The sequence below is a fragment of the Lagopus leucura genome, unplaced genomic scaffold, assembly GCF_019238085.1.
Source record: "Lagopus leucura isolate 7727_CA_CO unplaced genomic scaffold, USGS_WTPT01 Super-Scaffold_100159, whole genome shotgun sequence".
NCBI lineage: Eukaryota > Metazoa > Chordata > Aves > Galliformes > Phasianidae > Lagopus > Lagopus leucura.
The window spans coordinates 7432842-7459580 of NW_024962335.1; the positions used below are offsets into that span (position 1 = coordinate 7432842).

The 26739-nt window shown below is 39.6% G+C and overlaps 1 protein-coding gene across 9 annotated transcripts in view; it reads right to left on the reverse strand.

Moving 5' to 3' along the window:
• Positions 1–26739, reverse strand: part of NR2C1 (nuclear receptor subfamily 2 group C member 1) — a 46774-nt gene that overhangs the window by 9855 nt on the left and 10180 nt on the right. For 4 of the 9 annotated variants that reach the window (XR_006182112.1, XM_042890305.1, XM_042890304.1 and 1 more), the window contains exons 2-11: positions 26337–26445; positions 25213–25396; positions 23219–23294; positions 17903–18010; positions 12149–12379; positions 8840–8921; positions 5725–5904; positions 5389–5536; positions 5220–5307; positions 4043–4227 (exon numbers count right to left, since the gene is read on the reverse strand). Coding sequence is in view for 8 of the 9 variants with exons in the window: in XM_042890305.1 (XP_042746239.1) it covers positions 4043–4227; positions 5220–5307; positions 5389–5536; positions 5725–5904; positions 8840–8921; positions 12149–12379; positions 17903–18010; positions 23219–23272 (1076 nt within the window). In the remaining variant the exon portion in view is untranslated. Of the gene's footprint in view, positions 1–4042; positions 4228–5219; positions 5308–5388; positions 5537–5724; positions 5905–8839; positions 8922–12148; positions 12380–17902; positions 18011–23218; positions 23295–25212; positions 25397–26324; positions 26446–26739 lie in introns of all 9 variants that reach the window. The other 5 variants (XM_042890307.1, XM_042890308.1, XM_042890309.1 and 2 more) reach the window with 5 other exon arrangements.

Genomic DNA, 26739 nt, shown 5'->3' on the forward strand with positions numbered 1-26739 from the left:
TGGGGCATCCACAGCCTCCTTGGGCAACCTGTGCCAGTGTGTCACCACCCTCTGTGTGAAAAACCTCTTCCTAATATCTAACCTAAACCTCCTATCTCAGTTTAAAACCATTCCCCCTTGTCCTACCCCTATCCACTCTCGTAACCAGCCATTTCCCCTCCTGTTTGTACTCTCCCTTCAAGGACTGCAAGTCCACAATGAGGTCTCCCTGGAGCCTTCTCTTCTCCAAGCTAAACAAGCCCAGTTCCCTCAGCCTTTCCTCACAGGAGAGGTGCTCCAGCCCTCTGATCATCTTAGTGCCCTCCTCTGGACTTGTTCCAAGAGCTCCATGTCCTTCCTGTACTGGGGGCCCCAGGCCTGGATGCAGTACTCCAGATGGGGGCTCACAAGAGCTGAGTAGAGGTGGACAATCACCTCCCTCTCCCTGCTGCCCACCCCTTTTTTAATGCAGCCCAGAACACAGTTGGCCTTCTGGGCTGCAAGCGCACACTGCTGGCTCATGTCCAGCTTCTCGTCCACCAGGACCCCCAAGTCCTTCTCTGTAGGGCTGCTCTCAAGGAGATCTTCCCCCAGTTTGTATAAACACCTGGGATTGCCCCGACCCAAGTGCAGCACCCTGCTCTTGGCCTTATTGAACTGCATTAGGTTTTTATGGGCCCACTTCTCCAGCCAGTCCAGGTCAGAACAGATGTACGACTTTATTTCCCTGCTTGGTAACATATCCACGTTGTGCACAAACACACCTGAGAAGCAAATCTGATCTGTGTACAGACACAGCCCTGATTACTGCCTACAGGCAGATGACATACTGTGATAGTAGTATCATTTGAACATTGGCAGAAGAAAATCTCACACTGATGTTTAGGGGCTTTACAAAAGCTGATTACAGGTGTGCATACAGGTGTGGAGATGATTCTCAATTTGAATGCATATGTTTTTGCCACAGAATCTAAAATTACTGAATTAATGTCCAATCAAAATGCCTGATTTCTGAAGTAGAATTTTACCTACCTTCTCTTCTTCCATCTCCTTTGCTATTTACATTTATTAATACACTAAAAAATAATTTAAAAAAATTTAAAAAAAAGTGCTTACTGTGTTCAGTACAACCATTTACAATCCAAAGAAACAACACAATACCTAGCTGGTGATGCTGTCTCAGGCGATGGTAAATGAGCTGGAATGGTTTGGGGTCCTACCATCTGGGTTCCTGCACAGAAGGGAGACTGAGGCATGCCCAAGTGGGCACCACAGATGTACCTGGGAAGCTTTCCATCTCAAATATGTCAAAAGTGGGCATAAAGAGAAGACACTCTTGGGTAAGCTCTGCAGTTACATCGTTTTTCTCCTGTGAGGAAATCTGAGTCTCAGGTCTCGTGTGGCTCCCTCTTGGTAGCCTTGGGTATAATAGGCAAAACCAGCAGCGTTGTGGCAACTGCTTAAGAAAAAGAGGATCTCTTCAGAGCTCTTGCATGTAGCAGGGACAGAGATGTAAGCCAGGAACAAGATCTCCCCACTAAGTAGTGTTATGTGTCTCTACATATTATTCTAGTTTAGGTTAAATGGTCTTTTTTGAATGTGTTGGGCATGTACACTCTGTAACCACATCTGCCCATGTTACTTTTCTTCCAAGTTATTCTTGAAAGTCTGCTTTCAAAGAGTCCTCTCCTTCCTTCCTCCTAAATTTGCAGAAGAAAGCTTGCAGAAGTTCTGCTTCCCAACAGTTCCATGCTGTGGGTTCCCTTCATATGCTATGCTTCAAAATGAACAACGGCTGCAATATAAAACACTAAGGAAAAGAGGATCCAGACTACCTTGCCTTGAAGTTACAGAAACAAGACTCACTAAGTAACAAAAAAAGGTACAATCAGTGTTAAAATCCGTGGTATTGACACTCTGTTAGGAACAACTGTGCTTGTCCTTTCTTGAGCTCAGTCACAGACATGTGACAGGACTTCTGATTAGCTGTAAAATTCAAACATCGCCAATGAAGCCATCAGAGGACAAAACATGTAACATTATAACATAAAAGCAGCAGAATACCTGAAACAAAGTTATACTAAATTTGTGCCAGCAAAACTGAAAGCCTAACTACTGTATCTGCAAGCAACGGAATACAACAGAATGCATGCAAAACACTGATAGATAGAACCTGCTTTTTGAAATCCCATGAACTCATTTTTGTCAGTACACATCTGCATCAGTAAGATCAAGCTGGCACAAGGCCTGGCAAGGAAAGCAAAGATTTGATTAAAAATGTACTTTCTGCTTGGGTAACAACTTCCCTTTTACAGGAATATTTGAACTGAAAGTCCCCACTGGAAATCCGTGAGGTTACCCACTAGATAAGGGCATGCCTACACTGAGTCAGAGCTCTGGCTCACTCTGACTGAGAGAACTCAATGGCTTTTCACAGATGCATTTTTAAAGCTGAACAAAAGCAAGCACCTGGAACCAAAGAAACGAAAGATTATCACGCAAGCTTACTATTAACTGCACCTTCATGAACAGCCATTTGATGTTTATCAGCACAACATAATAGCACTCCTTACACTGCATATTATTTAACTAGGAGAACACAGCAAAGGTCCAGACCAGCAGCTATATTACAGGTCACATCAACTTTACAAGCAGCACATATGGAGAAAGGAGCAGAACAAATGCGTTCTGCTTGACATTACACTGAGTAGGTGACTGGACTATAGGGAAAACCATGTATTTTGGGTCAGTATAAACTGCTTCATTACTTTCTAATCTTTTTTTTTTTTTTTTGATTGGTTTATTCTACATACACATTTTCAATACCACATGTATAATATAGATGAAGTGTAAAAGAATACTTCTGAGACAGCTGTCAGAAGCCTGATGGAGTGACAATCAAGGAAGAGCATGATTCTCACTGAAGGAATAAACAAGGAAGTACTATAAAAGATACATCCCATTATGTTGAGTTAAAACCTGTGCAAAGACAGAAGTTTTTAAATACACAATCACAGAATCACAGAATTGTAGGGGTTGGAAGGGACCTCCAGAGATCATCGAGTCCAACCCCCTGCCAAAGCAGGTTCCCTACAGCAGGTCGCACAGGTAGGCATCCAGGCAGGTCTTGAACATCTCCAGAGAAGGAGACTCCACCACCTCCCTGGGCAGCCTGTTCCAGTGCTCCGTCACCTCACTGTAAAGAAGTTCTTGCGCATGTTTGTGCGGAACTTCCTATGCTGCAGTTTCCAGCCGTTTCCCCTTGTCCTGTCTCCACTCACCACTGAAAAGAGTCCGGCCTCGCCATTCTGCCCCCCACACCTTAGATATTTATAGACCTGGATCAGGTCCCCTCTCAGTCTTCTATTCTCAAGGCTAAACAGACCCAGACCCAGAATGAATGCATCTCTATCAGCAATGAGCATTCTTTGAGTTTTTCTGCCTCTAAATAAAAGGCTTTTCAAGCTTTTAAGGCAATTAACATTTAGGAGTAATGAACTACTTACAGATGAGATCTTCAAGAAACAGTTTCCCTTAATACTAAGAATACAGTACAAAAATCAAACTTATCTTATTCTTACCTTTTAGTCCTCCTTAACATCAGCTGAAAGACTTAAGTTGAAATTCACAGAATCACAGAATCTCCTGAGTTGGAAGGGACCCACAAAGATCATCGAGTCCAACTCCTGGCTCCACATAGGACCACCCAAAATCAGACTGTATCTGACAGCATTGTCCAAATGCTTCTTGAACTCCAGCAGCTTAGAGCTTTGCCCACTGCCCTGGGAAGCCTGTGCCATGCCCCCCACCCTCTGCCGAAGAGCCTTTGCCTAATAACCAAACTGAACAAACAACTAGAAGTATTTTCTGTCTCTAACTGAACTTTCTTATGATTTCCTTTGGGAGAATCCTACAAGACTGAACCGTAACATGAGTTCGTGCTGTCACTACTATTATTTTTAATGCAGGCAAATCACCTAAACCATGATAATTTAATTAATTATCTCTGAACTGACAGAGATATTCTTGAGAAGGGTAACATCTCAAATGGAACATGCTTTACCTTGTAACATCACTACTTCCTTGTTCTTCTTGCTGAAGTTCAGGTAACGATCCATCTCCATTACTTAAACTCTCAATCATAGACAGCTCTGTACTGCTTTGTGACAGATCTTTGGATTTACTGAGGTTTGCTAAAGATGTCACCACATTTGCCAGGGTACTTAAGTCTCCCTGACAGGCTTCAACCTAAGAGAAAAATACAGCTTTTAATTCTTTCTTATTGGCAGTGGATAACTTGAAACAGAAGAACTCCTTTACACTAATGAAGAACTGAGCTAATGAGAATAGACCTGTTAGAAAATTATTACTTTCAATAAATGGGCAATCATCATGCAGCAGTTAGACACTGCACTGTTACTAAAATATGAAATATTTAGATGCTTGGTTTTACAAGTAACAGCTATCTATTGCTTTCAGAAAGAATGCCACAGACGCAAGCTACAGGGAGAGATTTTAGCATCTCCACTCACTAGTCCATCATTGGGATTATAAAACTGCACTAGATTACATTTTTACCATCTTCTTTCCTTCTTTGCATTATCAAGAAAGTAGTAAAATTTTGAAGACAGAGGGAGGCAAAATGCACAAAAACAGTATGAGGTGATTTAATATTGGCTAGAAAAATACAAAAGCTTCCTACTGTGCATATGTAGGGCCATTACCACATCACTTTAGTGGATCAGTACCCATAACACAATGGAAACAAAGGAAAGCCCAGCTTGGAAATACATCAGAAAAAAGATCACTACTGAGACAGCTCTCATTAGCTTTGGGAAAAAAAAGAGAAAAAGAAGAAAAACAACACAGGGGGAAAAAACTAACAATATTTATGAAATGCACTGTGATAATGCCACAGTCATGTGAGATTTTGCAAACGCCTTACTCTACTTGAATCAAAAAACCTCAAAGCGTCAGAATTGCCAAATACAAAGAAAAATAGAGCTGCCCTTAAAGCTGTCTAAAAGGAGGGAGGCATTTGCTTTGTAGAGCTTTTCACATTCTTTCTATGAAGGGCTAACAGCATTCTTCTGAAGAGAGACATCTGCAACACTGGGCAATGTTTTAAAAACTGAATTTATCAAAAGCATAGCAAAACAGAACAACCTTCCATCCCTACACACACTTTCATATAACAATCAAACCAAAAGCATCAATACATCAGTCATGTCATCATATACCTTATCTGGAGTCATCAGCACTGTAGGCTCGCTTTTAATGCCAGACTGAATGTTAACGAACATTCCTGATTCCAACAGACCTGTTGACCTGGCACAAAATAGCACAAGTGTCAACTCTGGGGTGATTTCAAGAAACAGAGGTAGCTTGTCTGCAGTAGAATGCACTTACCTTGCTGTTTCATTGTCTGTTACAAAAGTTGGAGTTGCAGCCAATGGGCTGCGAAGATCTTTCCGAATGTAGATCTTTTCTGTAGAAGCTGCACAGTTAGAAGACTTTTCTCTTGACACTTCGATAGGTTTCCTCTCACACTGCACAGCTAATAAAACAGCACGCAACTAGTAAGTCACATCACAAACTACAGTCTAAGAAATGTCCATTATCTTTCTTCTTTTTACTTAATCTTCAATTTTCATAACCATTTTGAGTGTTCATACTTATAACTCAGAAAAAAAAACAACCTAGCCAACCAACCAGCTGAAATTATGGGTATTTTTCCAGACTTACAGTCTTGTTTCATTCCGAAGGCGATGCATCGCTGCAGCCGGCAGTACTGGCAGCGATTCCGGTGGTGTTTGTTAATGACACAGTCCTTTGTTCCTCGGCACGAATACACCAAATTCTTCCGTATGCTCCTTTTAAAGAATCCTTTGCAACCCTCACAAGTTACTGCTCCATAGTGACGTCCTGGTTTCGGAATAACATAAATTAAGACTTTAATTTTACACTGTATTATCTCTTCTTCTTCAGACCTTTTCTCAAAACACTCTTGTTTTTCCTCCATAGGTTACAGACCTTAAATCACGTGGATACAGAACAACAAAAATATAAGTGAGACATATTTCTAGCTCAAAGCACTTCAGCGGGATACATATCTCGAAAGGGCAAATAAACAACTTGCTTATGAAGTTCTTGCTGAACCTCCTGACAGCAGTGTTAAAAAGCTAAGAGAACAAGTTAGCAACAACACAGAATAAACTCTGAATTTACACATTCTTTTCCATTTTTTTTAATGCCCCTGGAGTCCAGTCCTGCTATTGCTCATTACAAATTCAGCTGTATAAATGTTACGCATTATAGCTAGTGGAAGATGGAATCTGCAAACATCGTATTTGTCAGCAGTAAGTGATAACTCCAAAGCCCTGCTTTCACCTTTCACTTTCCTAACAGACAATGTTACATCAGTAATTCTTTCAGTAAAACTCTAGAATGAGAGAAATAAACTAATAGAGCTAGATCAATTTTTTTAAAAAATCTGTAGTGAATTTTCTAATTTATAATACCAACATATAGGAATTGCTAGAATGTACTACAGAAAGTTGAGTTTAATTATTTTTCAGAAGTAAATTGCTTTGATTCTTCCATAGCACAAATTATAAATACTACTAAAAAGCTCAAGTTCTGATTAAGGCATTCCTGACAATTCAAACAGTGACAATTCTATGATCCTGAAGGAAAAAATTTAAACCAAAATCACCTATGAACACTCAATATACATACTGTGGAGGCATCAAGGCTGTTCTTTCACCTGTGCAGGGCACTTTACAGAAATACATTTCAAATATGAACTAATTTAAGGGAAAATATATTTTTAGATTCTTTCCTCATTCCTCTCAAACTTTTTTATGCCTGAAATTTCCAGAAACTCTGGTTTCTAGGTTTTCTAGATTCCTTTATCAGAACCGTATTAACATAGGACTAAATATGAAATTTACAAAGCATCATACGTAAAATATCACTAAGTGTAACATTTTAATAGCAGTTGGGCTGGTGAGTAAATATTCACATATATCCATATTCATAATATTCATCCTGCAAAGCACCTGGGCTTTGCATTTCAAATGGAAGGAACCCTTAAAGGTCACCCAGTCCAACTGCCCTGCAATGAGCAGGGACCCCTACAGCTGATCAGGGTGCTCAGAGCCCCTCCAGTCTGACCCTACATTTCTTCAGGGATGGGGCATCCACCACCTCTCTGGGCAACCTGTGCCAGTGCCTCATCACCATTATAGTAAAAAACTTTTTTCCTTGTATCCAATCTAAATCTCCCCTCTTTTAGTTTGAAACCATTCCCCTTCATCCTATCACAACAGACCTGCTGAACAGCCTGTCCCCTTCTTTCTTCACCTGCCCTTTGATGCAGCTTCTTGCACTCAGTTTGGAGGTGTCTGCAAAGCAGTCTGTGTAACAGTTCTTACCGCACAGGAGGCACCTACAGCCGCTCAGGAAATCATGGCTCTGCCTAAATTCACTACCAGGGTTCAGTATGTATGGGTCAGGCCAGAGCAAACTGCTCCTGGGATCACTCTCATGGGATACTCCAGCCCTGTGCTGGGATCCATAGGAGCTCTCCCAGCTGGAGCACTCCAACTAGATTTTACATTTACCTTATCTTACACCCTATATTTGGCAGAAATTTCTTTTGTGAAGGGTGAAATCTGACATACGTTTAGAGGAGCTACAATTTTAAGCTAAATTTGGCTTCAGTAGAAAGATTTTAGATTGTTTTCTATTTAAGCAGCTTCTGCTACATTCTACTGGCTTTCATGATGAAATCCTAATGTTATCTACGTCTCTTCCCTGCCTTCCACTCCCATTGCTTCCCAAAAGAAAGTATTTAATTGCAGTTATCGCATTTCGATATTATTACTCGAGGATCATCACACAGATTTCAACCAGATAAAGCATAAGAATGTTCTGAGGGAGCAATCATTTTCCCTACAGTCTAATTGTAGCTAAATAAGTAAAGAGTCAAGTTAACACCTCATTTCTCTTACAAACTACATTACCAAGTGAAAAAAGAAAGGAGCTTTCAGCTCTCCCTTCCAAGAGAAGTAATTTCAGCTCCCTTCTACCCTCTCAGTAATTTCAGCTCTGACAGATTTGAAATACCTGGTGGCAGGCACACATGCAAGAGGAATGTGGGAGACAGCTGGAAAAGCATCAGAGTTCTTCAGTACAGAACTCCCACCACACTTCCTTCCCATCTCTTGTTATCATTAGGCAAAATTTAGTGTGTGACACATTTTTCCTACCTTAGCACTCTATTTTGCCAGTGAATACACTGTCCATTTTTAACTGGAACTATAATGCATTTTTGCAGTTTTAATAGCGGTTCTCCAAATAATGAGCTGTCCCACACAAATCTCACATTAGCACTTCTTTTCACATACCTACAATGTCTTCTTTACCTGTTGGTTTCATATTTTAAATAATTAAAAGGTTTCTCACCTGTTTCTGACTTGACAACAATAACACAGTTCACTGCATGATCTCCTTTTAAGTAACAAAAAGCTCTTAACAGCAAGTCACCTAAGTCATTTTTTCAGCCAATTTTTACAATACAAAATAAAACGTATTAGCCTAAGGAAAAAAAGGCAAAAATTATCTGGTAGAAAACATATTGAATTTCTAAAGTAAAATAGAAGTAAACAAGTCCCACCCACAGACATTAAAGAAACATTTCGTTTAATTCTCTGCTGAAAAAGGCAGTCTATCTTTTCTGTTTATGTATGTACATACATCTATTTATACGTATGCAAACTCTTATATCCCTTAAGAAGAACTTTAAACTGCTGCTATAAAGTTGCACTACCTTATTAAAAACAAGCAAGTGAAATACCTGATGCCTTGTCTCCACACACAACACACAGATCAAACACTTTATTTAGGGCCTGCTCATTGGGAGAGTTGTCTGTTAAAATCTGAAAGAAAGTAGAACATAATGTCATTTTTATTTTTCTCACCATCAAGAAATATCACAGTAAATCACCTTTGTGATTTCTTCTAAGGGACCAAATCGACAAACTGTGAGGTTTTCTTGACTACGTTTTACAGCCTTCATAGACACAAAGGAGCAGAGCTACCTGCCATGCACTGTGCTCCCACTTTTACCTGTAATGTTTCCAAAAAGAATTCAAGATTTATTTAAATATTACCTCTGGAAAATGGGCTGACATTTTCAAAAACATTTATTCTCTGCATACTCGTTTTGTTGAATACATACCTTCTGTTGAATTCTGTATTTACATTCTACTGAATGCAAATTATTTTTTGAATCTAAATTATGACTGCCATGTAGAGGCTGTTATTTCTACATTCTGATTTGTCAATTCTTTTTTTTAATAATAGACAGAGATGGTGGGCTGATAGAAAATGAATTCTAACAGTGCCATGAATTATCAAATGATGCACGCTTTGGTTTTTAGTAACAGTTTGACATTATGACTACATTCATGTCTTACTCATTTCTCTCTGACACCTGAAAAGCATCATTAAGCACATCAGAACCACAGCGCTGCAGGGCAGGCACTGTGGCCTTCCACTGGACCTTAAAACGATCCATCTCAGTGAGTCAACAAAGCACAGAAAAATAACCAATGTAAAAAAGGAATCCAAAGGATCACAACAAGAAGCAGCAAGCAAATATCATCTTGACAATAACATGAAGTGGAAAACAGCACATTCTTCCAATTAAAAAGTGATATAATTTAGAAATGCTATGAGTTTCTAACTTCTACAGCATCTTAATAGGAAGTCTGACACCCTCATCCTCTCTGTGCTTATTCAAGACAAGACCTCTGATAACAAGAAGGGTAACTTTCTGGAAGAGAAGGTACCTCATCTTCCACAGAGAAAATTAAGAAATCACTTGTTTGGAAAACAGCATAGGCTTATGTAAGGGAATGTTTAACAAGTCTCTCTCTTTCTAGTTAGCCTTTATTAATTAATAACGCTGCCTCAGAAATTCACCCATTATGTTTTTCTTTCAATATAACATCTTCTTAAGAAAAATAATCATGACAAGTTAAAAAAATGTTAACCTTTCATTTTGTTCTAATTCCCATTGTTATACAAGTTCATGACCTTATATAAAAGAAGAAAACAAATTTTAAGTCCTTCCATAGATGAAACCTGCTGCCCTGAAGCTGTAAGTTCCATTTAAGGAAGGACTACAGAATTTGGCCCAGGAGGAAATAAAAATCCCAGACACACAGAACTCACCAACTGACTTCAAACACGTAGAATAAACTTGTTTACTGAGATGAAGAGCCACTGAGGGTGGAACAGATGATGGGAGAAAGAGCCTTGCAAAGTGTCAATGTAAAGATAAAATGTGAAGGAGAGATTTTCTGCATAGCAAATGAATGAGTATTTCAAGTGAAGGTGATGAAATAAGAAGAATGATGTGAAAGGCAAAACTGCAGACAAAAGATTGTGTAGGACAGAAAGTATGGAAGAGCCCAAAGAATATGGAGTTGAAAAGCACATTAATGGCACTATTTTTTATCCTCACTGAAAGTCAGTGAAATACAATCTCTGCAACTATATACTAGCTGGCAATAGAACAATCTAACTGCAGTGAGAGCACATCCTGTTGTTTCTCAGACCCTCCCATGTTGCCCAAAATGTACAATCAAAACTACAGCTTTTAATTTTTTATCCAGACTGCCTCTCGATACCTCAGCCTTTATACAACGGTACACACTTCTCATCTTTTAAATTCTCCTTGAAAATAACTTTCTTCTGAGGATTACATCAGATCTTACCCTGCTATTTTAAAGTTTTGTTAAAGTTTACCTAAAACACAAAGACACAGGCTGAAATTTCAATTGAACTGCTTTGTGCTACTGCCTGCACAACACGTGCAACATGCGAATCGGAGCTGTGGACTGGCTCCCAGAAAAGCAGTAAAGTAAAAGATCAGGACTCTTCCCTTGGGAAAAGAGATTACTTGAAGGAGCTATGACAGTGATTTATAGAAGCAATAGAATCTTCTTACTTTTTTTAGTTTTATTGCCATAGGCTATTATACAGACCAAGACACAAATAGTCTGTTAGAATGGTCTCTTAGAAATAACAAAGAAGTCATTAACTTTAGTGGCAGTTATCAAAGAAGGCCTCACTGCAATCTCCAGGTCAGGAGGTCCCTCTAAATCATCAAGTAATGGAAGGGAAAGGATATGCTCAGAAGGATCATTATTTTCTTTCACAGTTTTTAACACTTACTTAAGCACCTGTTTCTGGCCACTGTGCAGGTGTAAGATACTGCACTAAGGAGATGGCAGCTACCCTCCTGTCACCTGGACTGCCACACCAATGTATGTTACCATCAGAATAAATGTACATTGGTAAATCAACATGCAGTAACTATGTGTTAGCTGAAGTGCAGTAATACCCTACTTCACGCAGAAGGAGCTCACATCTCCCAGGTCTTCTGTGCATGTTCTTCACACCCTTGGAATCAGTGCCATCGCACACTGCTCAGCTGGGCATATGGGGCAGAAGACTTGAAAGCTGGAGTATGAAGTCTAAGGAAGCAGCACAAACTGTGTGTGCAGGAGTGAAGAGCACCGTGCATCAGTTTAGGGAGATACAACCCTGACTATTGACAATCTGAAACCATTTTGGGTTTTGTAAATGCAGAATCTTTAGTGCTGCTTTCTCACTGCCACTGAGTAATGATCTTCCCTGCTCATAGTCTGAGAAACTGCCTTGGAATACAATTCACACAGTAGTGGACAGTGTATGAACAATGGCATATGAAAAGGAAAACAAGTAGAAGGAAATGTTAAGTGATAAAGACAAGGATGAAAAGATTATTTTTTCAATATGTGAATATAGAGGGAGAGTCAATGAAGCAGCAATAAAAAAGGACTGTTGGTACAGCTGGAAATGACAATAAAAGTAACAGTATTCTTTCTAATCTCACATGCCAGGGTATAAATTTTAAAAGCAGTACGTTTACCAAAAAAATTTGTTTTCCTTGTAATTTCTAAGCAGTAAAGCTAACTCCTAATGCAAGGGAAAGTAGAGCATTAAAAAATATAAAAACCTCAAAAAAGGAGAATGCAGACATACATATTTGGAAATAAAACATCTCTTCTTATTCCATTTGAATCAAAATTATGAAATAAAGTGGATTATCTACCTGGATGTGTTGTGCAGATATATCAGGGGATGCAAAAAACAGTTGGTTGACACCTGCAGCATCTGGAGTTGCTAGGATAACTTTTCCTGGAGTGGAATCTTGTCTGGCAAGGATCACCTTGCTTGGGGTAGAGCCATCATGATTTGTTAGGATGAACTGCTTGCCTGCTGAGTTCTGATCAAGTGCTGTAACAATCTGAATCTTCTGGCCCGTCTGCTGATCTGTGACAATCTAATAATACATTTATCTCAAATTGTTATGGTAATTTAAGATCACCTTTGGGGCCCAGCCTGGGCACTTGAAGAAAACTGGAATTTTGCCCTCTACATTTGTGAAGCAGGACTGTCTTCCCCTCTGTCACACAAGAGTTACAAAAACTAAGGCAAAATCTTGGATTTTCACTTGCTTTTAAATGCACTCAAGTCACTCTTACGTTTGAAATCAAAACCTGAATTAAAATCCAAGTTTTATAAATGGCCAATGCTTTTACAACTGCCAAATCTGCCGACAATTACAGCATCCAGAAATTGAGGTGTGTGTAACTCAGCCCTAAGACCCACAAGGTTATGAGAAATCTTAATTCTTGGACTCACTGCATGCCATGCACAGCCCTTAGCACCTTCCATATTGGGACGCCTCACAACAAACATCCTTCAGCACCAACTGTACACATCAAAGTGAAAAAAGAAAAGTATCAAACAGCAAAAAAATCTTGTTGAATCTTTACAAACAATTTGTGCTTCAGGGTTTTGCTCTGTTTTTTTTACATATATGTTCCTAAATAAAATATGCAAGTAAAACAGAATCTCTCTCCCGGACACTTTTTTCTTTTTTTTAAACCCATAAACTTTTCATGTGTCATTTCTTAATCAAGAACAAACCTACAGGCTGCTGGGTTTTGGTTTGGGTTTTTCTTTTCCATCTTTCCTATTTTCAAACACAAATATAGCAGACTTTTATTAAAGTACTCTCCAATAAGCCCCCATTTTTAGATTAAACAAAATTTGTTTTCAGATTATTGTTAATAATATTGTTGATATTTGTTGATAATTGTTTTAAGGTTAATCCTTGGATAAACTAATCAAGATTCCATATATGTTCCATTACAAAACTCACTTTTATCACTTCTTGCCTTTCTCTCCAAAAGCCTTCATGTCAGACTGCCTGGCTTAGTATAGGCATTAAGGAGAATCGTTCTGCAGTGACTGTTTGCTGCAAACTATTTTTTAACTACAGATCAATCAAATTTGCTAATAACACTTTTAGGTGTCCAACTTCTTTTTTTCTTTGCAAAGAACTTTTTTAGGCTAGAATTATAAAATTCCAAGGGCTAAAAATATAAAACAAGAACTAGAGCTGTCACAAGATTGGGGTTGAGGGTAGCATGGTAGGACAAAAACCCCACAGCAGTTACTAATATGATGAATAAAGGCTTTTCCATTCGGTTTTCAAAGACATGCACACATTCAGGGCCACAAATGACTACTGCAGTCCTTTATTTCCTCTTTCAGTTCCTTTCTGATTCCTTAGAAGGCAAACTTCCTTACCCTTTCAGTTCCTTTCTTTCCCTAACTTATTCCTCACATTCCATTTTTCATTTTATAATCTTTATTTCTCATGTCATTTCTGACTATTACCCAGAATATTAGTGAATAAATTACCCGATTTTCCATCCCCACCTCCAAACACCTCTACTCCATTGGGATCAGAAGAAATCCAATGCATGTAATCCTCAACTGGGTGCTAGCATGTACACAGTCAAACACAGAACACTGTGCTCTTTCTTGAATATCTAGACCTGCTCTTTAAAAGATACTCACATTGAAGATCTGTTTCACTATCAAAATTTCAAAGTGCAAATGTAAACATGAAAACAGAAAGGCATACACCTTATCTAGTTAGGTTTACACAAAGTATATTAAAAAACAACATATTCCAAGCTAAGGTTGAATTTCTTATATATATATGAGCTGAATTATCTGATTTCCAGCTTATAGTCCACCTCTTATTTTTAAAATTGTTATGTATTTGTGGATAAATATGGCAGAAGAGCCATTTCTACTTCACATGGTTCACTTCACTGCTACTAAACAGTCCTAATTCTTCAAATTGCTTCCTGGAATTCTAGGGGGATGCCCACATAGTTTTCACTGCATGACATAGTGGATACATTGTTATGCATCTATGCTGAGCTATTCAATCTGCACACAAGCTTTCTGCGCTCTCCAGGTATGACAACTGATAGATGTAACAGAAAGCAGTTTAAATAATGAAGAGCAGTTTGTCTGCAGCAGAATTCTTACAGCCAGATGCCTGCAAAAACTCCACCTGAATCTCAATGGGACTTAGAAAATGGAACAACTCAAAGTATAACAACCTTATAGTAGCCCGAATTCAGGTACTTTAAATGTTGAGGTAAGAGAAAATAATCAGAAAGGAAAAGAAAAATCCACCTGGCCCCAAAGACAACACATTATGTTTCTTAATACTGTGAAACTCAGTGTTGCCTACAGTCATGCTACAAAGCAGGAATATAATAGCTCAGGACTGACTGCTTAAAAACATATTTCTTGTGTCTATTTCATTTAAGAGCCCTGATGGTAAGATAGTAATTTTCTTTTTCCTTCATTGCCTTGCCTGTTACTCTTCTAGGAATAATCAAAAACATGTTGAAACACAGAGCACTAGCTTAAAAAAAAACCCAGGGATTTGAAAATTTAATAACAGGACATCCAACTTTTCTATGTGTTGGCTGTAAGTGGCAAGGATTTCTAACTGGGCACTGCAGGGAATGGCTCTATAAGCAGAGCCCAGCAGTGCCCCATGTCAGATCAGAGCCAGCTCCAGCTGCTCTAAAAGGGCCCCACTGATGCCAGAGCTGAGCCAAAAGAAATGCTGGGTGTGCCTCTGGCAGAGCAGAGCCAAGGAAGGGAAAAACTGCCACACTGCAGCAGCTGGGAGAGAGGAGTGAGAAAATGTGAGAGAAGCAGCCCTGCAGCCACCAAGGCCAGTGCAGGAGGAGGGCAGGAGGTGCTCCAAGCATGGAGCAGAAGCTCCCTGCAGCACAGGAGAGGCCCACAGAGGAGCAGGGCATCCCCTGGCAGCCCATGGGTACCACACAGAGCACTGCAGCCATGGAGGAGCCCATGGTGGGACCCGTGTGGGCAGTGCATGAAGGGTGGGCCCCATGGTATGGAGCTGCACTGGGGCAATGGTTGGAGAGCTGCAGCCTGAGGGAAGCACGCGTGGAATCAGTTTGGGAAGGATGGCATCTGGTGGGAAGGACCTCATGTGGAGCAGTGGCAGAGAGGGACCATGGAGGATGGCACAGATGTAGCATTATGAACCACAACCTGCATTTCCCTGTTTGAAGGGAGAAGGCAGAAGAGGGTGAATGGGGAGGAAGGTGTTTTCAGCTGACTGTCAGTTCTTACTGCTGTGGTCTTTTATCAGTAGCAAATAAATTCTATTAACCTCTTTGCTTTCCCTGTGACAATATCTCGAGAGTGATCTTCCCATCCTTATGTCAACCTACAAGCTTTTTTTTTCCATCGTGTTTTCTCCCCATCTTTTTGTGGAGAATTCAGTGAGAGCGGTACAGAGGTGCTGAGCTGCCTACCACAGCGAAACGACCACAGAAACAAAGTGCTAACGTGCCCTAAAAAGAGTAACTACTGAAATATGTTTTAAAGTATATTTTAATCATGATTTTGAATTTCAAGATCTCGGATATCTCTTTATATTCATTTAAGAATAACCAGATAAAGCAAAAAAAAAATTATAAGCTCAAAACTAATCTAACATTTCACTGAGATGCATTTGGCTGTACAAGCTTTTTCACTTTTCACTATAAATTCTGCTTTGTCGAAAGTTTTTGTTACTGATTTCTGTCTCCTATTGAGTCTGTTATTATTTATATGGCTGCCATGTTTGTAGATGCCTACTACAGGAAGGACATCATTCTCCCGAGTGCTGTCCCAAACATATCAAAAGAAAACCATTATCCCAAAGCACTTGCCATCCACTTTGAAGCAAGAATTGTTGAGTGTGGTAAAAAAAAGACAAGGGACAAAGCAATAGAAACAAGTCATCTTCCAACTAGCTGTGATGATCAAAAACTATATAAAGATCCCCAGAACAAAACTGTCCCTATAAATAGTTCTTCTATGTGCATAATATTTGCAGTAGCTATAGTCATTCTCCAAATGTAGTTCTCTCTTCTACCTGAACCCTGCTCCAGAAGCTGACACAAGGGTTTAGACAACTGACACTGATTTTGAAACAACATAACTGACTTGCTGTTCAACAATAAAGGCTCATGGTTTTATACATCACCCTGCACTCAGGCCCTGATACTGGAATTACATTAAATAGCTTTGCACTACAAGGGCTGGGGGCAGCCACTGCTCAGGGATTGGTGGGGCATCAGTTGATGAGTGGTGAGACATTGTGTTGTAGCTGGGCCATGGGTTGGCAAGCAGTTGTGATGTTGCTAGATGTTGGTCAGTGCGTGGTAAATAATTGTATTATGGCTATATATATATTGTTATCATCGCATATTTCTTTCAGTTTTCCTCTTCAGTCTTAGTAAATAGTTTTTATCTCAAGCCACAGTTCTATTTTGCTACCAGTTCTCTCCCTCATCCCACTGCGAGAGCGACTGAACGGCTGTGTGGTGTTCAGCTGCACAACAGCATACGTACAGTGACAAAGGAAACAGTATAAAGAGACAGCACTTAATTAATATAAATTAATTAAAGGTACAGCTGTACATGAACCATTTAAAAGGAGTGGAGGTAGCTGAAAAAAAGATCTAGTGGATAAGTAAGGCTAGTACCAGGACCAGAGTACAAGAAAATAAAACACAGGATCATGTATGGGGTGCCTGTGAAGACTCTTGAAAGGCAGGGCAAAGCTTGAATGCAATGCACTGAAACAGGAATAAACAATGAAAAACACTGAAGAGTGAAGCAGCAAAAGTAAAAGCCGCCAAGGCCACAGTAGCAGCTGGCTCACAAACTAGTGGTTTTGTATGCACCAACACCTATCTCTTCTGCAGTTGATATTTTTCTCTAGGAGGAAATACAAAAATAAAAAGCTTGCAAGGACTTGCACTGACTTTTAAGGAACAAAATACAAAATCTCATCCCCAAATCTTGCTAACCTCCATATATACACATCTATGTTTATCGTGGTTTGACTACCCACATTCATTGCCAAAAAACTCCTACCTCACTTGAATTGGAGATTTATTACCTGGTGAGGCTATAAATTAGCTTACTGGGATGTACAACATTGGTTGTGATGGCCAAAAGCCAGCATCCTTTAATGCACTGAAGAGATTAGACAGCCTTTTCATTTCCCATGACTTGTATCAACAGTGTGATGCAGTATTCCTCCCATCTCTGCTCCAAAATATTGAAATGTTCTAATAACTCAGATGAATTACCAAATCTAAAAAGTATTCAGTTTTTAAAGAGCAGTATTATTACAGTTTTAGGAATAACATTTTTTTTTAATTCAGCAGTTACTATTTTTGTACCTCTTAAAAATCTTAAAAGAAAAAAAAAAAAAACCACCAAGCATTGGAATAATCTTTTTCTTCCTGTTTATAAATAAATAATCTCTGCTACCCAGAACTGAGTATTTGCACTTCAGACAATAAAATGAAGCAAATAAAGAAGGACCATAAACAAAACTTGGTGAAAATAAAGACTTCATTGCTGCTTTTAAAACATATTGGATGAAGCATACCTGTATACGCTGTGGTAAAGAGAGGCCTGAATCTGAAGGGACGATCTGTATTCGTTGTGCTGCCCCATCCATTAGTGTTTGTGTAACAGCTCCTTGGGAATGGGTAATCTAGAAAGAATAAATAAATGTAATAGATTGGCAGTGGATAGGATACCTTATGGAGAGATATACTACCTTAATGGATGTAGTACCATAAGGTTTTATCAACTTCTGATTTCTCTGCACAAGGCTAAGGAAAGGGGTGACGCTTACTGTGCCAGGAACACAAGTGCTTGCATTTGCATCTAATTCAATCTAATTCAACAGTGTAACTTTGCTGGTTAAGAAGTTCTGTTCATGGCAGAGTTCTAAAGCCATTCTAAAAACACCTTCAGTTAGACATTCAGAAACACTGAGCAGAACAGTTGTTGACAAATCCACTTCAGTCCATTGGACCGAGTATTTTTGAATTATTACTGCTGCTGTTCATGAAGCACTTACTGAACACAGTACCTTTCATCATAGTTGCATTACATTTAAACTAACATGTTTTTATCTTAACAGCTTATATAAAGCAGCTGAAGAATTTCTGGAGTGGAGACACAGCAATGCACAGAATTTTGTTCCACAGAGCCTTAGAGAGACAGAACCAAAGCAACAGAATTCTCTACTGGGGAACTACCAAGTAGAACCTATCAATTAAACACATGAGTTCAGCAAGCATTATATCCAAAAACAAATTTAAGCCTCTGCTCTCAGATACAGCTTATGGAAGTGCTTTAATAATTATCAGTAATTTTTGAAAATTCTTCACATGCTGTAGCCAAATGTATGTGGCTATTATTAATTAGATTATTTGCCTGCAAAAAACAAATACAGTTGCCATCTACAGAGGCTTGGTCTGAAATGTGGGGGTTTTTTTGTAGTACAAAAGACATCTGTCTTCACAGAGTTTTCAGATACCTTTGCATTTAATTATTTGTCCCTAGTAACTCCCCTAGCATTTTGCAGCATGACTATACAGATCAAAACTCTGTCACATCCTGCAGTTCCTCTATTAATAGTAATTCCTAGCATTTACTTATAAATTCATTCACTTAAAAATACATTCACTTTAAAAAGTACCTATTCAACTTTTTTTTATGCAGGAACTGGTATAAGGAATATATATCCATATCTGTACTGTTTCATGATTGGTTAAGAGCACTTTTGTTCCTCTTGAATCAGCTTCCTGAGTGCGCTACCGCACCACCATGCAAGTGGAAATGTCAGCATAAGAAAGGAGAAAGAAGACTGGAGGTTCTGATGCTGAAGGGGAAAAAGTAGGAAGCAGAACTTCCCCTTCCAGCACAGATACAAACTCCAATCAACTTAGCTTCATCTAGAAATGCATTGCTTTTGGCACCAGTCTCAGCTGTTATAAGCTGAGATCCTGTCCCTTCAGCTTCGTTGTATTGTTTAGTCATTCATTGATCTGGAACAGGACGCTCACAGGACATTCTGTGACTGTGACACTGAGGAAGGTCAAAAAATAGTGCAGCAAAAGAGAGATATGGGCTATTTTTAGTGTAGGTCAAACCTTCAGGCCAAATCTCCACAATGCTCAGAAGCAGATACATCAGAGCAAATCACAGAATAATAGAATCATAGAATGGTTTGGCTTGGGAGGGACCTTTAAGATCACCTACTTCCAACCCTCTGCTATAGGCAGGGACACCTCCCTCTAGACTACGTTGCTCAAAGCCCCATCCAGCCTGGCCTTGAAAATGAGACAGTGGGATTAATCTCCTGGGGATGGGGGGGGGATGCTGCTTAAGTCACCTGCACCACCAAAAGAAATGGTTGCCAAACTACCACCCAAAACACCTTGGAACACTGCCTGCTAAAAATACCATGTATTTCATGCAGCTGAACACTTTCAGAAGTGACACGATTTGTCCACTTTGCTTAAGTAAAGGACAAAAAAGAGTCCATTCTACAGTAATGTTGAGAGCTTGTAAGAGGTACCTGCATACACACAAATTCCACATCAGCCTTTCAAACTGCATGCACAAGTGGTGACTTTCAGGCAAATATATTTTTATGCAAACTTGTCCCTGCTTTACAAAATAAGCCACGTATTCTGAAATGGCTTTATGCTTGCTCCCTAAAGTGTCACAATTTACATGAGGTAAAAAGTAAAAACGCCCATTATCCTCTAAAAACAACATCGGCTTGACAGCTTGTACAGAATAAAGATGTCATTGCAGTCCAATAAACAAACAAATAAATAAATAAATACTGATCAGAATAACCACACAAGTTGTTAAAGACTATATTTTGTTTGAATATGGGAGATTCTGTTTAGGCAAATATGCAACTTCCCTCTATTATCTGAAAGGTCAATGGAAACAAAGTACCATATATCTAGCACACAGAACCACAGATTACATCAGGCATGTCCAACTCATGGCCCACAGGCTGCATGTGGTTCAGCATGGCTGGCAATGCAGCCTACCCCCTCCCCATGCTGTAAAGGCAGTGGCTCTACCCTGCAGAGCCCAATCAGTCAGTGAGCTATTAATGCTATGTTGACTGAAAGCAGGGCATGGGGAGGGCAGCACTGTGCAATGCTGACTCAAGCAATGGCAAATCATTGTATCTGTTTAGATACACTGGCTAAACACAGGGCACAGCAAAGAATACAGAGCTGTGCTTTCCATATTGATAAAGGAATTTGAAAACAGAATCACAGAATTATTGAATCCTTAGAGTTGGAAGGGACCTAAAGGCCACCCAGTTCAATTCTCCTGCAATAAGCAGGGACATCTACAGCTGATCAGGGTGCTCAGAGCCTGGTCCAGACTGGTCTGGAATGCCTCCAGGGACAATGAGGTGGGGATTTCCACCACCTCTCTGGGTAATCACAGAATCACAGAATTGTAGGGGTTGGAAGGGACCTCCAGAGATCATCGAGTCCAACCCCCCTGCCAAAGCAGGTTCCCTACAGCAGGTCGCACAGGTAGGCATCCAGGCAGGTCTGGAACATCTCCAGAGAAGGAGACTCCACCACCTCCCTGGGCAGGCCCTGTTTCAGTGCCTCAACATCCCTATTGTAAAAACCTTTCCCCTTATATCCAGCCTAAATCTCCCCTCTTTTAGTGTGATACCATTTCCTCATGTCCTATCAAACAGAATCTGACCCCTTCTTTCTTAGAGACTCCCTTCAAGTACTGAAAGGCCACTCTCAGATCATCTTGGAGCCTTCTCCAGGCTGAACAGCCCCAGCTCTCTCAGCCTGTCCTCAGAGGGAGGTGTTCCATTCCATGGATCATTACTATGGCCCTCCTCTGGACACTCTCAAACAGGTCCATGTCTCTCCTGCACTGAGGATTCCACATCTGGATGCAGTACTCCAAGTGAGGTCTCACCAGCACAGAGCAGAGGAGCACGATCACCTCCCTCACCCTGCTGGCTGCACTTCTTTTGATGCAGCTCAGGATACCAGTGACTTTCTGGACTGCAAGGGCACATTGCTGCCTCATGTCCAGCTTGCCATCCACCAGTACCCTCAAGCCCTGTCTGGCAGGACAGTGGTCTCCATGGAAATAAATGGGAGGCATTACTTTTGGTGTGACCTACATATATGCAGGCTCAATTTCAATTTCTATTCACTAAATGTAGCTGAGGCAAGCCAAAAGGTTGAACTCCCATGGATCAAATGAATTTCCTACAAGAATCAAGTAATGTGCCCCTGATGTAGAAATGTGTATTATCTCAAACTCAGCAAAAGATGATGAGTAGTACGAAGAGATGGCTACCAGTCATCTCCTTTAAACTGCCTCTGGTACCCATTAGATCCTTCTCCAAACCTATCAACTTCATCACTTCAGCAGAAAATCTTCCATTTGTATCATCCAGATGCTGGTGCAGAACACAGAAAGACCTTCCCCTTCTTCTGGCACTGGGACACCAGATGAGCTCTCTGTCTCATGGAACCATGTTATAAAATTGAGAACAATTCTCACAGGAGCTAAGCATCATCATTTAAACTTGCCATCCTCTTCTCCAACTAGGACACATGCTTCAGCTAGCTTTGACTAACCCCCAACTTCCAAAACACAAGAAACAGGAATTACAGCCCTACCTAAACTTCCCCAAGGAATTATACAACCAAAACAAAGCTACACTAGACACAGCATTCCCCCCTGTAAAGAGGAAAAGCGAGAGAAAGAAAAAATACTGCAATTGCCTTAGTAATTCTCAGATGCTACAACACTGAAAACCGTAAGAATTTATACAGAATAGATTTACCATGCAGCATGTCCCCAGCTGTTACATTTGAAATCAAGATTGAGAGGAACTGAAATTATTTGAAAATTCATCCTATCTACAGTACTAGACAGAGAACCAAGAGTGAATACTTCAAGCCAATAAATAAAAGTTTTCTGCTCCTATCTAATTTAAAGCAGCGCTAAAGATGAAAGCATGTATGCTGTATGGGAACTGCTGAATCACGGCCTGAACCTCTGATTGATCACCTGAGGCAAGCAATGAGTCAGCCAGAGGAGCACAGGTGAAGGCTCCCAGACCTATTTAAGAGCTGGCTACCAGTGGGGAAGGATCTCTTCTGGAGATTGGCTTTGCTGGAGTTTTGTGAGTGAGCCCAGGATAGGGGAAAGCCTTCTATTTATTCTCTTTTGCTATCATAGTCTGCTTTGTCAAACACTCTTGTTTATTTCATAATTATAACATCTTAATATTCATTGATTATACAGTATGCCCAGTATTCACACTTCCAAACTGCCTGTACATCTCTGGAAGTTCTTTGGCTGCAGTATGCAGACTCAGTATATAGGTTACAAAAAATGAAAAACAGGAATTAGCAGAAACAAGAGTTCAGTCTTCCTTCTGACTTACGCCAAATGTCAACCAATATTTTACAATGAAGACGACAGCAAGGCTTTACTTATAAGAACAAAAATGACAACAAATGAAGCAATTCTTAAGTTGGAACGTAAAAGCTCTGTAGTGACAACTTTGACGGTAAAGTTCCTAAGTGAAAGTGAGCTAAGCAATCATATGATGAGGCAGCTCTCTGAAGACCACTACACGTCCAAAAGGCACAGCTGAGCAGCTCGTCGCTTACTGAAAACACTTCTGTAACTTCATTGCTGTGGGGAAACTTTGGCAAGACAGATTTTGCAGTATAACTTCAAGATGGACACAGTAAGTTCATCTTCTATGTAAGCCTGCAGTATGCTAAAAATTAGCTTCTCTTGGGATTTTGGTTTTTACATCTTACTCTGTCCATTTTATTATTCAATGTCTCCTAAATATGATGAAAAATGTATGTACCTCTCCCATTTGCTGCTCAATAATTTGATGGGCCAGTTCCTCTATGGTTGCCATGACTGTTAATCACCAGAATTTCCTGTCAAAAAAAAAAAAAAAAAAAAAAAAAAGGAAAGAAGATGCTTAACATCTATAACCTTTCTAATAAAAAACACCTTTGGGAAAATAGAGTCCATATAAGTTAACTCACATTCATAATTGTCTGAAGGTGGCACCCCTGCAGAATTTGAAGCTTGATTAGACTATGAAAGCAATAAATTATTTTCTATTTGCAAACTTCTGTATCTTTGTATTCAACTCACATAAAGACTTTGTAGTTTTCCCTCACCATTCTAATGAAGAGCAACAAAATAATAAACTCCCTGAGAACAGAAGTGTATTATTGGCCCTGACATCGGCAGGGACATAATCAGCACCTTAAAACAGAAACCTAGCCGATTTTGTTGATGCAAATCAAGGGCAAAAAAACATAACTTCTTCTAAACACATACTGATCCATTTGTGCAAGTAGGAGTGCCTGAAGGTCAATGTTTCAATTAGCACTGGTATTGTAGTTACAGAGTAAGAAGTCCAAATCTTCACGAGAAGAACACTGCTGTAATGTAGCATTAAGTATTGAGATGCATGCCTTGTTTGTCTGGGCATCTATATACAAATATTCATTAGGCAGCATGTAAAAGGAACATACACAAATTATGAAGCACTATGCTTAATTTTCTGACACAAGTTGTTTTAAGAGCACTTTTTATACAAGGCAAGACAGTACTCTGACTTTAAAGGATTTGTCTATACACAATACTTACTTTATTTCAAATATAGAATATATTTGAAATATATAGCTTTTACATTGCAAAGTTAGTGTTAATAAAAGTAGTTATAGATGTAGAAAAGCTGTACGTATAACAAATACAATCAATTGATTTTTCCCCTTTAACTTTGCTAGAACTTCTAGGAACTATCTACTATCCCAGTAATCTCTAAACTTTCCCAATCAATTATGCAAATAAAAAACGTAATTCATTTTGAAGCCCATCCTGTTCTTACAACCGAAAACTGAGATATCTTTTGACTAAGGAAAGAACTGCAGTCTTTGGAAGTGTGCACTGTGCACTAAATGCTGACTGATGGAAAGGAAGAGTACAAAAATACTTGGGCCCACAGACAATTCTTAATCTCCCACTAGCATGCTGCACTGTTCATTAAATTAAATGAGAAGATTACAGATATACACATAAAACATCTAAGACTGAACCTTACGTTGAAAAGCATTCTCTCCTTGGAAAATCTAATCAGTAGAAGCATCTTTGCAGGAGTGCTCTATTAAATCACTCATGCATACAGTGAGCTGTAGAACAACCACTACGAAAGATTTTCAAGTCTGCTAATGTACTCTAACAGATGTTTTCTTAAGTAGAATCATAGAACGGCTTGGCAGGAAGGGACCTTTTTCAAGCCCACCCAGCTCCAACTCCCCTGCTGTGGGCAGGGCTGCCCCCCACCAGCTCAGACTGCCCAGGGCCCCATCCAGCCTGGTCATTAGCACTTCCAGGGAGGGGCAACCACAAATTCTCTGGGCAACCTGTTCCAACACCTCACCACCCTCTGAGTGAAGAATTTCCCCCTAACATCTAAGCTAGATCTCTTCTGGTTTAAAATTGTTCAATCTTTTCCCATCACATGTAAAAAGTTGGTCTCCCTCCAGTTTACTGGAAGGCCACAATGAGACCTCCCCAGAACCTTCTTCGGGCTGAACAAACCTCAGCCTTTCTTCATAGGAGAGTTAAAAAATTAAGAGCAAGTAAAATTCTGAAATGCTGATTTTGTAACTGACCCTGGTTTGAGTATGGGTTTTGGTTTGGACTAGAGATTTCCTGAGCTCTTCTGCCTGCACCCCCTGGTGCCAGCACTGGTGTAACTGTGACCTCATAGCCAGAAGCAGTTTTATGTTAGTTAGTGTTAGTTTTCAGCCCAATGAATGACTTAACTCATTACATTACCATAAAAACGCTACTGCTGCACCAGTGGTGGCTTGGAACTGTAGGATGACCCCTTTCCACAGCCACACAATTTACGTCCACTTAGGCCATCTGAAGTCTCCCATGCATTCCCACAGTTCTATAAACTGTTGTAAGATGAGCCTTGGAGTTTAGACACACTTATTTTGGAATCTTATGGATGAACCTGGTGAAGAAACAAGAAAAAGAGGATGAAAAAAATCAACAAGCAGCCCCAAGGACAAAACAGGCAACATATATGACCATGAAGTGGTCTTGCAGACTTCTGGTCCACATGCTGAAGCACTGTACAATCAGGAGGCTGATAGGGAGCTATCTTCTTGCTCCACTTCTTATTTCCAGGAAGAGTAAAATTTTATAATTATAAGAACTATAATAGCTAAAGCTGTTCTGAAAAGCAAGGCAAGGAAAGCAATGCAGTTATGAAGTGTCAGACACATCAGCTTATTTATAGCTGAACCTAGTATTTTGACAATGAAATACTCTTCTGCAAAGACTTTTGAAAATCACTTAGTACAAGATTTTATTCCTTCCGTTAATAGGTATTAATCTTTTCAAGTCCTAACACAGAACTAAACGTTGTCTTGTCTTTCCTTGGAACCTAAGTTTGGTTCCACATTTTTGCAGGTTCAGTATTATCACAAACATCCGTTCAGTTTACAGCATTAAGGCGCTGTTGTCCTGTAGCACACACATGCAGAATAAAAGTCTATTTTATGAAGACTAGAATTACCAGATTAAATCATAAACAACACTTATTTAATCATTTAGTGCACTGCAGACTTCAGTTGACCATGCTCACTGCCTTCACCTAGACAAAACATACCATACTTAAAATGGTGAGAAATTATGTATGAGAAGCCTGTCATCTTAGTTCAAAGGGGAATATAACTATTAAACACAACAGTAACTTTATCAGATGATCATCAATTATTCATTCTAAGAGTTTTTTTTCACTCTATGATACAGAAATCATCTCAGGTAGCTACAATCATTATATCCCTCCCTTTTCAATTTTTTGAATCAATTGTAATTTCTTCATTTACTGCGTATTCCTATTTTAACAGGGCTACCTGAATGTAATCAATTTTTACCTCACTTCTTACTTTTCAATAATGATTGCCTCCTTCATCTACTTCCAGAAAGTTTGCTGAAGCAATTCCAGGGCAGACTCCCAAACAAGCCAAACACTGGAGTTCTTCCATAAACTTGAGTCTGGAATTTCACAAGGACAAAAAATCCAAAGTGCAGAAATTATTTAAATTTATACACATGATATCATCAAGGACAAATAGAAAATCCTTCACTTGGCAAAGAATTTGAGGTCATCTGCTACATTCCCCGGGCCCTTTCTAGTACACATTAGTATATTATGCACTTCTGTAGCACAGCTTAAGTACTGTTCGCCTGCTAACATTTGGCTTGAGAAATACAGGACAGCTGAATCTCTCCTGAAACATTGTCTCCTGGAGAGAAAAATGGATCTGAATGTTAACAGGAAAGTTTATC